The sequence below is a fragment of the Somniosus microcephalus genome, chromosome 5 (genome assembly GCF_052327205.1).
Source record: "Somniosus microcephalus isolate GS21.2 chromosome 5, FLI_Smic_1.0, whole genome shotgun sequence".
NCBI lineage: Eukaryota > Metazoa > Chordata > Chondrichthyes > Squaliformes > Somniosidae > Somniosus > Somniosus microcephalus.
In genome coordinates this window covers 295,915,714-295,930,065 of record NC_140991.1, presented here as the reverse complement: position 1 = coordinate 295,930,065, position 14,352 = coordinate 295,915,714, and the positions used below count along the sequence as shown (strand labels likewise).

General features: G+C 43.8%; 1 protein-coding gene across 1 annotated transcript in view; it reads left to right on the top strand.

Moving 5' to 3' along the window:
• The first annotated feature begins 759 nt into the window (after positions 1-759).
• The window catches only part of LOC147117823 (sodium-dependent neutral amino acid transporter B(0)AT1-like), a 60,432-nt gene continuing 46,839 nt past the window's right edge, over positions 760-14,352 (top strand). Inside the window, exon 1 of the mRNA XM_085989171.1 lies at positions 760-1,085. Coding sequence (XP_085845297.1) covers positions 884-1,085 — 202 coding nt within the window. The 5' untranslated portion in view covers positions 760-883. The remainder of the gene's footprint in view (positions 1,086-14,352) is intronic.

Here is a 14,352-nt window from a genome sequence, read left to right as displayed (position 1 = left end):
GATTCAAACATGAAGTGCTTTATTGGAAGGAAAGGAAGTTCTGGAAATTTCCGAACAAAGAGAGCTAAACTTAACAGAGAACACCCAACCATTTATCTCCTGTGACAGCGCCACTACAGGTGGGAGGAGAACACACAATAGAACACACAATACATAACAGAAATGATCGGCTGATAGCAATGATCCTTACATTCTTTCCATTTTGGTGCTTCCTGAAATGTCTTATCTGCTAATGCGACTTGACATGAATCAGTCATTCATGAAAGAAAGTCTTATGAAGTAATACTGAATGGTCTGTGGGTGGCGCTGTCCAGGGAGAATATAAATACTCGGGCACGGGCCCAGCTTGCGCAGGACATTCTTAACAGGAACTAGTGAAGGACACAACTAGACCTCCATGTTGTAAAACAGTTGATTAAAGCTTTGTTTAACGCTTAGACCAAGTGCCTCGTAGTTTTCTTACGCCACGACAAACATAAAAAGTGCTGGTTTTTATTCCCCACACAGTAAAAGAAACTATTTCCAGCACAAGTTGCGAAAGTTAAACAGAGGAGGGGACAAAAATGGTTCACCATTATTGAAAAGCAAATAAATCTAAATTGAGTAGTCTTCCGATACTAAACCCACGATTGAATCTGAGAGCAGTAATCTTCCAGGTGATAAATTGCATCAATAATTATCAAATTTTACCAGGCTAATCAAGCATTCTGCTGAGACATCCGTCTGCAGCATATACACTTTCAGGTGATGGTGCTAAAGGTTCAGTATAAAAACACTTAGTCAACAATAGCACCGTCCACTTTATTCAGACCCCCTTCTGCCTTTCTGCTCCCAGTCAGAGCCAGCGTGCATTTGTGTAAGGCAGACCTGTCTCTCAACCACAATGGTAAGATTAAGCCTGCCAAATCCGGGCTTGGAAGACAGAATTCCATCCTACGAAGAGCTGGAGAGGAGGGAAAAGGAAGAGGTGGATGACCGACCCAAATGGGACAACAAAGCTCAGTACATGCTAACATGTGTTGGTTTTTGTGTGGGAGTAGGAAATGTGTGGCGTTTCCCCTATCTCTGTCAGAGCCATGGAGGAGGTACGTAACCTAATGCAGCTCCATATCAATCAGCAAACGGTGTAAAGAAACAAAAAGAAGCCTTTATATGTCTTACTGGGTTTTTTTTCGGCATTAATTCAACAGATTCTTATTGCAAAAGTGCATTTGTTAGATGGAAGTGTGATATTTATCCTGAAGTACAGGATGGATAAACAGAGGTTATCTCACTAGTGACTGAAAGTTAGGGCAATCCTTGCAGAAGTGTGCAAAAACGATAACTTGTCTCAAAAATATATGGGTTCCTCTCCGGAGTCTATTAATGTTATTGGTTCATGGCTCCTACTAAAACCTCAATTGTATCTTTAAAGGAACTCTGGAAAGTGCTGTACAGCTGCTGACTGTTACTTCACACGTGTGAAACTAATCCTGTGGACAATGGCATGAGATCCACAGTGTAAAATATTGCAGCAGCTTAGCTTTGTTGAGTTTGGTTTGTATTATTCATAAAATTTCAATTACACTGTTAGCATCAGTGTTATCTCTGGTAATCTATTAGTATCTCAATAATATGCTCTGAGTATACAGTTGGACTTCACTAATAATTCAGTGAGATAGAAGGGAAAATATCCATTGGGTTTGCACAATGCTCTCCACTTGAGGGGTTCAGTGCAACCAGAGCGCTCTCTAATGCGCCATTCGTTTATGCTCTTGCAGTGTTTAAATGCTGCTCCAGACAGGCTTGTTTATTTTGCAAAAGCGCTGTTAGATTACAAATTTTAAATGAACCTAAGTTGAAATCTGATGTATTCTGCTGTACGGTTCTGAGTAAAAGTGAATTCGGTTTCAAAGTCAAAAAATAATCAGTGACAGGATGGGACAAAGTCAACATGCTAGACTAATCTATGGAATTTTTTGAGGTTGTAACTGGTAGAATAGATAAGGGAGAACCAGTGGATGTGGTGCATTTGTACTTTCAGAAGGCTTTCGATAAGGTCCCGCATAAGAGATTAGCGTGTAAAGTCAAGGCACATGGGATTGGTGACAAGGTATTGACTTGGATAGAGAGCTGGTTGGCAGACAGGAAGCAAAGAGTTGGAATAAATGGGTCTTTTTCCGAGTGGCAGGCAGTGACTAGTGGGGTACTGCAGGGATCGGTCCTAGGACCCCAGCTATTCACAATATATATTAATGATCTAGACAAGGGAACTAGATGTAATATCTCCAAGTCTGCAGATGACACAAAGCTGGGTGGGCGTGTGTGCTGTGAGGAGGATGCCGAGAAACACCAGTGTGATTTGGACAGGTTGGGTGATTGGGCAGATGCATGGCAGATGCAGAATAATGTGGATAAATGCGAGATTATCCACTTTGGTGGCAAAAACAGGAGGGCAGATTATTATCTGAACGGCAATAGATTGGTAGAAGGGGAAGTGCAACGAGACCTGGGTGTCCTTGTGCACCAGTCGCTGAAGGTAAGCATTCAGGTGCAGCAGGCGGTTAAGAAGGCAAATGGTAAGTTGGCCTTCGTAGCGAGAGGGTTTGAGTACAGGAACAAGGATGTTTGCTGCAGTTGTACAGGGCCTTGGTGAGACCACACCTTGAGTATTGTGTGCAGTTTTGGTTACCTTATCTGAGGAAGGATGTTCTTGCCATGGAGGGAGTGCAGCAAAGATTCAGCAGACTGATATTTGGGATGGCAGGAATGACATATGGAGATTGGGTCGATTGGGCTTATACTCGCTGGAGTTTAGAAGAATGAGAGGGGATCTCATTGAAACTTATAAAATTCTAACAGGACTAGACAGACTAGATGCAGGAAGGATGTTCCCGATGGCGGGGGAGTCCAGAACCAGGCGTCACAGTCTAAGGATAAGGGGTAGGCCATTTAGGACAGAGATGTGGAGGAATTTCTTCACCCAGAGAGTGGGGAACCTGTGGAATTCTCTACCACAGAAGGCAGTTGAGGCCAATTCATTAAATATATTCAAGAAGGAGTTAGATATATTTCTAAAGGCTAAAGGGATCAAGGGATATGGGGAGAAAGCAGGGACAGGGTACTGAGTTTGGATGATCAGCCATGATCTCATTGAATGGCGGAGTAGGCTCGAGGGGCCGAATGGCCTACTCCTGCTCCTATCTTCTATGTTTCTATATGTTTTTCCAACTACTTCACTGGCTGTTTTAAAAACCAAAATTACCGAAGAGAGCTCATTTTATAAACAATTAATTGGTACCTCTGCCCTTCTAGTTGGACTATTTCATCTTGTTTTGCTACCCTCTGATTAGGTTTTTAAACCATAACAGGCTTATTGGAAAACACTTTGCTTTACTTTATTGAGCGTTCCACAGTAGATTATTAACTCACCCTTTTATAAAACAGTTCTAGCGGACATTATATAATGTATTGGTGCCTGGTAAACAGCTGCCAGCTGTACAAATGCTGCCAACAGATGCAATTTCAAGTCATTTCAGGTGAGTTGAGTTTTAGTGCCACAATGTGGGGCAAACATACCTGGAACAGAGTGTATTTGGATCTGGCAATTCTCACGCAGTTTAACATAACCGGGGGCTCCACCTTATCCTTTCCCTCCCTAATTGTCCTCTATCTTTGACCAGTTCCATTTTAGAACCACAGGAGCTTAAAGCAAGGAAGAAGGCCACTCATCCAATTGTGTCTGTGCTGGTTCTTTGCGATCAAAATCGGATCCTGCTGTCCCGCACTCTTCCCATAGTCCTGTATTTCCCTCTGCTTCAAAGAAAGAAAGAAAGACTTACATAAGAACATAAGAAATAGGAGCGGGATTCGGCCATTTGGCCCCTCGAGCCTGCTCCGCCATTCAATAAGATCTTGGCTGATCTTCTACCTCATCTCCACTTTCCTGCACTATCCCCATATCCCTTGATACCCTTAATATTCAATAATCTGTCGATCTCTGTCTTGAATATGCTCAACGACTGAGCCTCTACAGCCCTCTGGGGTAGAGAATTCCAAAGATTCACCACCCTCTGAGTGAAGAAATTTCTCCTCATCTCAGTCCTAAATGACCGATCCCTTATTCCGAGACTGTGACCCCTGTTTCTAGACTCCCCAGCCAGGGGAAACATCCTCCCTGCATCTACCTCATCAAGCCCTGTAAGAATTGTGTATGTTTCAATGAGATCACCTCTCATTCTTCTAAACTCTAGAGAATATAGGGCCAGTCTACTCAATCTGTCCTGATAGGACTGCATTTATATAGCGCCTTTCACGACCTCGGGACATCCCAAAGCGTTTTACAGCAAGGAAGTACTTTTGAACTGTAGTCACTGTTGTAATGTAGGAATATTTTCCTTGGAAAGGTGTAGTGGTCTCTGCCTCAATCAGGTAAAGCATTCCATGCTCCAACAACCCACTGTGTAAAGAAACTTCTCCTAATCCCTTTGCTCATTCTCTTAGTCATAATTTTAAATTGATGACCCATCATCACTGTCGCTCCAATCAGAAGAAATAGTCTTTCCCTCTTCACTCCATTAAAACTACTCAGAATTTTTAAAACTCTATTAAGTCTCCTCTTAGCCTTCTGTGCTCTATCAGAAATAGCCCCAGTATCTCAGGGCCCTCCTCATAAATATAATATCCTATAATATCTTAGTATCATCCTGGGAAATTTATGCTGCACGCACACTATAGCTTTAATATCCTTTCTATAATGGGGCAAACCAAAATGGCACACAGTACTTTAACTGTGGTCTAAACAATGTTTTGTGTAAATTAATCTTGCATTCTATGCCCGTATTCATAAAACACAAAATTCTTTTGGCCTTTTCTATGGCTTTATCTACCTGCACTCACACTTTTAGGGAATTAAGTTTGAGTCCTAGGTCTCTCTGTTCATCCACACATTTTTATCCATGTTGCTTTTATCCATGTTGTTACATTTCCTCATAATACCCGAATCTTTTTGTAACAATCCCCTTGTGAGAGACATTGTCGAGCACCTTCTGAAAACCCGTAGACGCTACATCTACTGCATTCCCCATCTCTATCCAATTGGTCACTTCTTCAAGAAATGTATTACATTTATCAAACACCACTTGCCTTAAACAAATCAGTGCTGGCTGTCCTTGGTTAACCATGCATTACTAAATACTCACTAATTTTATCTTTTTTTTAATTAATTCACGGGATGTGGGCGTCACTGGCAAGGCCAGCATTTATTGCCCATCCCTAATTGTCCTTGAGAAGGTGGTGGTGAGCCGCCTTCTTGAACCGCTGCAGGCCGTGTGGTGAAGGTACTCCCACAGTGCTGTTAGGTAGGGAGTTCCAGGATTTTGACCCAGCGACGATGAAGGAACAGCAATATATTTCCAAGTCAGGATGGTGTGTGACTTGGAGGGGAACTTGGAGGTGGTGATGTATCCAATGTGCCTGCTGCCCTTTTCCTTCTAGGTGGTAGAGGTCGAGGATTTGGGAGGTGCTGCCAAAGAAGCATTGGCGAGTAGCTGCAGAGCAACTTGTAGATGGTACACACTGCGGCCACGGTGTGCCGGTGGTGGAGGGAGTGAATGTTTAAGGTGGTGGATGAGGTGCCAATCAAGTGGGCTGCTTTGTCCTGGATGGTGTCAAGCTTCTTGAGTGTTGTTGGAACTGCACTCATCCAGGCAAGTGGAGAGTATTCCATCACACTCCTGACTTGTGCCTTGTAGATGGTGGAAAGGCTTTGGGGAGTCAGGAGGTGAGTCATTTACTGCAGAATACTCAGCCTCTGACCTGTTCTTTTTGTCACAATATTTATGTGGCTGGTCCAGTTAAGTTTCTGGTCAATGGTGACCCCCAGGATGTTGATGGTGGGGGATTCAATGATGGTAATGCTATTGAATATCAAGGGGAGGTGGGTAAACTCTCTCTTATTGGAAATGGTCCAGGCAGAGGAAGAGGAGCACGAAGAGGAGGAAGAGCAGGAGAGGCATCGACTACCAGTGCCGCTAGCTACCAGAGCTCTCAGAGAGCAGCTCATCAAAAAATGCTTCATGTAATTTATCCCTCCCATCCCCAATACACCAACAGTTCCACAAAGTCATGACAATACAACATACCTCTGTGTTAAGCACTCACATCACTGTTTAATCCTACTGTTCTCATGCTTCCGATGCAATGCTGTTTCTACATTTGTCTGAATTCCAGAAACCAGCTTAGGTCCACCATTTTACTTTTCCCAGGGTGAGGGGCATGAGGAGACCGATGCAGTGATGGCTCTATTCAGACTGCTTGTTGATTTTCAGTAAGAACAGTGCAACAGCATCATTTAGACAATTGCAAAGAACCTGAAGACTTGGAACAGTCAAAAAGGAAGAGATTAAAATGGAAGCATCTCTGAATAAGTATCGAAAGTTTACCGAGTGGCTATTTCACCCAGTTATCATCCATTTGTGGGAAACTGAGTTGATGAGCATCCAAAACCACATCTGACAAACACATGTCAAATTACTATTTTTTATACTTTAAAGAGTGCTGCATTGCTTCTTCTTATTTCATCTCAAAGAACTTGATACTCTAGTGGTAAAACCACCTTTGATAATTTACTGACTACCAACTTTGGGATTATAAACAACTGCAAAATCTGGAATAAAACCAGAAAATGCTGGAAATACAAAACAACTAAAAAGAGGAAAATCCAATGTTCAATACCAGTTTAGTCCATCTTTACTGGACAGTGGCAATCACAGTAAGGCTGAGAGCGGACGCCTTAATATCAGCCAGGGTTCTTGCTTCTGGTTACTATGCAGCAGCACCTTGTCAAGTGTGAGAGGAGGGTCTGGCTCAGCTGTGATGGACCCATGGCTGAATAATCCACCAGCACTCACTGTCCAATCTTACACATGAAGAATAGGCACTTGGGGGATATATACCAGCCATGGAACCACACCCAGCATAAGTAGCCATATTCAGCAGAGGAAGGATCAGGAAGAATTGAAAGATAAGTAAGTCATACAAGGGATACAGGGGGAATGTGAGGAAAAACTTTTTACGCAGCGAGTGGTGAGGACCTGGAACTCGCTGCCGACGGGAGTGGTGGAAGCAGAGACACCCAATGTTTTCAAGAGGAGACTGGATAGGCACTTGAGGGAAATAAACTTGCAGGGCTACGGGGATAGAGCGGGGGAATGGGGCTGACTGGATTGCTCTACAGAGAGCCGGCACGGATTCAATGGGCCGAATGGCCTCCTTCTATGCCGTTATGACTCTATCTCATCCAACTTACTCCATGGTTTAAGACCATGTCCTGGTCCAGTAGGACCATTTACAGCTCCCTGCTACCTCGATACCAAGTTCACATACCTCCAATCCCCATTAAGGCAGGAAACTATACATAATTTACTTCTGAATGCTTCATCTTAGTAAACTTACACTGCACTAGATGGCAGTCCATTCCCTAACTGAAAGACTCTTTGGTGTGAAGCAGTCTCCTGAAACTCTTTGCTAGTTCACACTTTCCTTAACTTTCAGTGCTATCCTACAGTTGTCTTTGCCTCCATTGACACATGCAATTTCTCCACACGCACCCAAAGAATTTTTTTCATGTTTTGCAAAACAGTGTTTATGAAAAAGCATGCAGTTTCCATGAATAATTGTTCATTAAAATGTGTAAAAGTGGACTTCTATATAACAAGATGGGGGGCGGCCTCATGTTCCTGGTGCCCATTTAAAGTTACGATACCTTTCCAGGGCTCATTGATGCAGATACTTAATGTACAGTTGAGTATTATATAGCAGGAAGTTGCACATTGTGGAGCACTGGTGACCTTTCTGATTGTAAAAGGAAAGTGCCTTTTGTCCATCCTGATGCAGAGGCCTTGTGTGATATAGAAATATTTAACATCAGTTAGTGTAAAATAAAGGAGTTTGTTAGGAATTTTGAGCAAGATTGTATAGTGTTCTGTTGAATCATCATGTTACAAAATGCACGCTGACAGACATCTGTATTTGCAACTAATTTAATGAATGAAGGATTGTGTCCTTTCTACAAATTTCAGCCTTAGAGTTCTGTAGTTCTGAGGGGCATTGGGCCGGATTTTGCTGTGAGCACCGTTGGTTAGCCTTGCACTTGTCCAGAGACTTTCTATGAGTTTTTGCACGGCAAGTTGCTGTCAGTGGGACCTCTAAATGGCGCGGCGCCCTCTACAGGGCATCTGGGACCTGTGTGAACAGGACAAGCAACTGTGTCTCTCTTTACCCAATCAGACTGAAGAATCATTAATGAGAGTCCGAACCAGAAAGTGTAAGTTAGAATAGTGAATTCAGTGTCAAATCAGATATGGAAAGCGAAATAAAGAAAGATTGGTTTACAAGAGAGAGACAAGGGACAGAAAGAAAAAGTAAAGAAAAAATGTAATTAAAAAGAAAAATCTCCAACAATAATTAAAAGCTGAAGGAATAAGACTCGCCACGTATAAAAGTTAATTTTTAGTGCCAGAGAGGTTGTGCAGTGCTGAGGGAGTGCTGCCCTGTTGGAAGTACCGTCTTTCGGATGAGACGTTAAACCGAGGCCCCATCTGCTCTCTCAGGTGGATGTAAAAGATCCCAAGGCACTATTTCAAAGAAGAGCAGGGGAGTTATCCCTGCTGTCCTGGCCAATATTTATCCCTCAACCAACATAACAAAACCAGATTATCTGGTCATTATCACATTGCTGTTTGTGGGAACTTTCTGTGCGCAAATTGGTTGCCACGTTTCCTACATTACAAAAGTGACTCCACTTCAAAAAGTACTTCATTGGCCGTAAAGCACTTTGAAATGTCCGGTGGTCGTGAAAGGTGCTATATAAATGCAATTTCTTTCTTTCTCTTAATGAGGCCATGCCCACAACATAGACCGGGCAAGGATTATGGGGCGGCAGGTGGGCAAACTCTGCCAGCTGACCAACCAAAGACTGCACCTGGGAGGACGGGGGGACAATCTATCCCCATTACATTCTATTCCAATGCATGTACACTGCTCTATTGTCTCTGGTCAGAGAGCACAGCAGAGCTGACAGGTCTAAGACTTACTCTTGGCTTCATGTCACTGTAAGGATGTATCAGTTTCAAATCGGTACCCATAGTGTTCCCGTACGCTAAGGTACTGTGAAGAGTTATCAACTGCTATTCCTGCTCCATTTTGTTCACTTTGGACTCTGCTTGCCCACGGCCCCATGCCGAGATTGGGAAAACAGTGAAGTGACGGGATTGAACCGGTATCTCACCAATTTTTAAAACCCTATTCCTGCTGTTTTGGTTCACTGGGGCCTTACAGTGTTGAGTTTCCATCAGCTACATCCCCGATCACCTCAGCCATCAAGCTCTCCATGTCACACACCATCCTGAGTTGGAAGTATATCGGCCGTTCCTTCATCGTCGCTGGGTCAGAATCCTGAAACTCCCTCACTAACAGCACTGTGGGAGTACCTTCACCACACGGACTGCAGCGGTTCAAGAAGGCGGCTCACCACCACCTTCTCGAGGGCAATTAGGGATGGGCAATAAATGCTGGCCTTGCCCACATCCCAGGAACGAAAAAAAATTAATCTGTACTGCCAAAAGACGGAGATAAATTTTGCAATTTCAATCTGAGACAGGTCAATTCAAACAGCTTTTGTTTTTTCAGTTGGGATGAAACAAAAGATATATGCATAACGATAATTTTATAAAGGATGAACTTTATGTTTAAGCTAATGTTATTTTAAAGGAAGGGGTTCACAGGTCAAACGCGTGCGCCGGAGAGGCAGCGCGTACCCTGGAACTTCCGCTTTTTTTTAAAGGTTTCTCCGTGCGGGTAAGTCTCCAGCAGCTGCGCGTGGAAAAAGCAGCCACAAGGCCTGCTTTTAACAAGGTAAGAGGTGAATTAGGTAAAATTAAAACATTTTTTCCACAGGTTTATCATTTTTAAATACTTTAAAGAAAGGTAAGTTTATTTTTAGCCCGGTTAAAAACTTTAATTAATGTTTTCAAAAATTTAAATTTTTGTTTAAATTAGTTAATTTATGTAATTTATAGTTATTTTAAAAATGTGATTTTTAAAACATTTATTTGAAGTTTTACTTAGGTTTTGGGGCCAATCTCTATTCATAGATTTGACAGGTCTTCCTGTCAAATCTATGAATGGAGATTACCTGCTCCGATTGGCTCCCCATGGCCCACGTGATACCAGGGACGCTGCAAACTAGTTGCGCCCCTGGGATACGCGAGCACTGCGCACCGGCAGCTGGAGGAGGCCCAGGATCAGAATCCCACGCGGGCCCACAGCACAACGGCAGGCGCGCTATGTAAGTGCAGGTCAGGGGGCTTGCGCCCGTGGGGAAGCCTCCGACCCGAATTTCTGGGACAATGTAGTTACCCAGATGTCCATTGGCAAAGTAAATAAGGCTGTTCAAGCAACAATTGATGACTGCATGCACTGTCTTGCTTAATTGAGGATAGGCTGGAGATAACTGAAGGATAAGTCTGCAAGCTGAGTCAATCGCCCCTTCAGCTTATCTTCAATTCAGCAACAAAACGTTATTACTGAAACAATGTCTACCTATTTTGTTGACCAATGTATCAACGGATGATTTATAAATGAAAATTGCAATCCAAACTGTTTTGCCATAATTGTAAATTTGAGCAGCATCTGTGTTTTTACCACTTGACTCACCCCATGTCAAAATGAGCTATGATGGGACCTGGATAGCACAGTGGGTTAAACGCTGACCTTTCAACTCTGGGATTTTGGTTCAAAATTCAACCTAGACTAATGGACTGAATGTCCTCTTTGGCTGCTGGCTGTAAGGGTTCTACGTGGAATCAGTTTGGGCAGTCTCAAACCAGTTCATGAGGGCATGGGCATACAGTACCAAACTGCACCTAACTTGGCTCTAACTAGCAATTTTCCTTTCCTAGGATGATTAGTGTGGGAAATGGAAATCATGCCACTGTGGTGTATTAGGGGTGTTCTTCCGAGGGTAAGGTTAATGTTAAGTCTGTGTGTTCTAGTTGTAATTACTAACACAGACTACAAGATTAAAGTTCAACAGGTCTTTACTGGTTGGAGGTCAGGACTATACTAAATACAATATTACTACACAGTGCTTATATACCGGTGGTCACCACCGGTATTACGTATACAGCAGCCAGAGAAAGTAGTACATCTCTTAAAGGTGGAACAGGCTTAAGTTCTCTTAAGGTGGAACAGGTTACATACACCACAATCCTCCCTTTTTAGCTTAACAGTCATATCCCCATTTAACATAACATAATAACATATATAACTTCAGGTATAAACAGTTCAAAGGTTCAGTCTCTCAGGAGGCCTTCTGATTCGGTTTGGATAACGTCTTTCAGTGGTCTCTGATTCCTGTTGCTGAGGTGACTCCTCTAGTTGGTCTCCCATGCATTGGGTGTTATCATCATCAGGTACATTCCCTGCCGAGGTAGATGCTTCAGGTTCATTAACGTCTTCCACAGTTGTCTCTGTCGCAACCATGGGTTCGACCCTTGCTCTCGATTCTACCAGTTGATCCGCATGACGCCTTATCACATTGTTACCAATATCTACTGTGTACATCAGAGGTCCTTGTCTGGCCCGAATTGTTCCGGACTGCCATTTTTCGTTTCCATAGCCCCTTGCCAACACTGGTTGTCCTACGTCGAAACTTCGAGTGGTCTTGTTATTAATATGCCGGAACTGTTTGTTTTCCACTTCCCTCCGCACATTTGGTTTTAACAAGTCCAACCTGGACCGCAACCTCCTGTTATAAAACATCATGGCAGGACTTTGGTTAGTCACTGCATGAGCGGCGTTTCGATATGCCATTAGGAAATTGTCCACCTTGTGCTGTAGCGGAATCTGATCATCGTTCATGGTCTTTATTGCCTTTTTGAATGTTTGGACAAATCTCTCGGCCAACCCGTTTGTCGCCGGATGATATGGGGCAGAGGTATAATGTTTCACCCCATTCTTCTTTAAGAATTTTTGGAATTCTTCCGACACGAACTGTGGTCCGTTGTCCGAACAGATCTGTTCTGGCAATCCGTTCCTTGCGAATATTGTTCTTAACACCGCAATTGTCTTTTCTGAAGTAGTGATATTCATCTTGATCACTTCTGGCCATTTGGAATGTGCGTCCACCGCAATTAGGAACATGGAGTCCATGAATGGACCAGCAAAATCAATATGTACGCATTGCCATGGGGCTGAAGGCCATTCCCATGGGTGTAGCGGTGCGATCGGAGGTGCATTTTGCATTTTTTGGCACCCAGCGCAGCTTTTCGTCAACTCCTCTATCTGTTGGTCAATACCCGGCCACCATACATAAGCCCTAGCAAGACTTTTCATCTTAACTCCCCCCAGATGACCTTCATGCAGTTCTTTTAGAACTCTTTCTCTTAACTTGGGAGGAATAATCACTCTTGTCCCGTACATCAAAGTACCATGGCAGACGGACAGCTGGTCTCGCCTTGCCGAGAATGCCGGTAACAGAGGATCACCACGTGTTGGCCATCCTTTCACTGTCACCTCGTAGACTCTGGACAGTGTCGGGTCGTTCCTGGTTTCTCTTTCAATACTTGCATTGGTGACTGGTAAACACTCGATGATGGTCGAATGAAATAACTCAACAGGGTCAACTTTCATCATTTCTTCTTCTTCAGGTAGTGGCAGGCGCGACAGCCCATCAGCATTGCCATGCTGCTTCGTACCTTTGAATTCTATTTGATATTGATGTGCCCCTAGGAAAAGGAACCATCTCTGGAGACGCTGTGCTGTCATCACTGAAACACCCTTCTTAGGGTTAAAAATGGATACCAACGGCTGATGGTCTGTCAGAAGTGTGAATTTTTGGCCCTGCAGGTAATGATTAAACTTCTTCACTCCCCATACAAGGCTGAGAGCCTCCCTATCGATCTGCGCATAGTTGCGCTCAGCGGAGGTCAATGATCTGGATGCAAACGCGACTGGCCTTTCCGTGCCATTTGGCAACTTGTGTGAGAGTACTGCCCCAATACCATATGGAGAAGCATCACAAGCCAACCGAATAGGCAGTGTCGGGTTGAAGTGAGCCAACACTTCCTCTGAGGTGATCAATTCTTTGCTTTTGCGAAATGCCTTCTTACAGTTTTCGCTCCATTCCCATGGTACCCCCCGTCTGTAAAAGAGCGTTTAGCGGGTGCAGTACCGTGGATAGATTTGGTAGAAATTTATGGTAATAGTTAATCAATCCTAGAAACGACCTCAACTGAGAGACATTATCCGGAGCGGGAGCCTTTACAACTGCCTCTATCTTGTCAGGAGACTTATGAAACCCCTCCCGGTCAATGACATGACCACAGTACGAGATCCGCTTCTGGAAGAACTCACATTTCTGCCGATTAACTCTAAGTCCATACTCTTTCAGTCTGTTGAGCACCAGTTCCAAGTTTGCGAGGTGTTCTTCATCACCATCACCTGTAATCAGAATATCGTCCAGGTAACATTGTGTGCCTGGAATTCCCTGTAATACCTGCTCCATGGCCCTCTGCCAAATTGCTGGAGCCGATGCCACTCCAAAAACCAGCCTATTGTACCGGTACAAACCTCGATGCGTGTTGATCGTGAGGTATTGGCGTGACTCTTCTTCAACCTCCATCTGCAAGTACGCCTGCGCCAGGTCTATCTTGGTGAAGTGTTTCCCGCCAGACAACGAAGCAAAAATATCCTCAATCCGCGGAAGCGGATACTGCACCGTGTGAAGCACCGGATTAACGGTGATTTTGAAATCTCCACAGATGCGAACCTTCCCTGGTTCTCCTGGCTTGTTGCTCGAAGGACGTTTCATAACGGGAACAATGGGCGTAGCCCACTCACTCCAATCTACCTTAGACAGTACACCTGAACGTTCTAGCACTTCCAGTTCTGCTTCTACAGTAGGTTGTATTGCATAGGGTACCGGTCTGGCTTTAAAAAATTTTGGGTGTGCATGTTCATCAATCTTGATGTTTGCCGTAATTCCTCTCAGTGTTCCCAGTCCCTGCTGGAACACCTCTTTAGCATCATCCAATATTTTGGACAATCGTTTAGGTTTGACATCTGTTTCCCCGGAATCTACCGTTAGTGCCTTCAAGGAGTGCCAGTCCATATTCATTTTCCTAATCCACTCCCGTCCCAGTAGTGGTGGACCTCCTTCAGGTAGCACATATAAGTCCATTACTTGGCTTTCTTCGCCCTTGTGGACCACTTTTACCTCTATCTTTCCGATGGGGTACACTCTTTGCCCCGTGTATGTTTTCAATATAATCTCCGTATCCCGTAGGGGAATATGTTGGAATAACCTTTTGT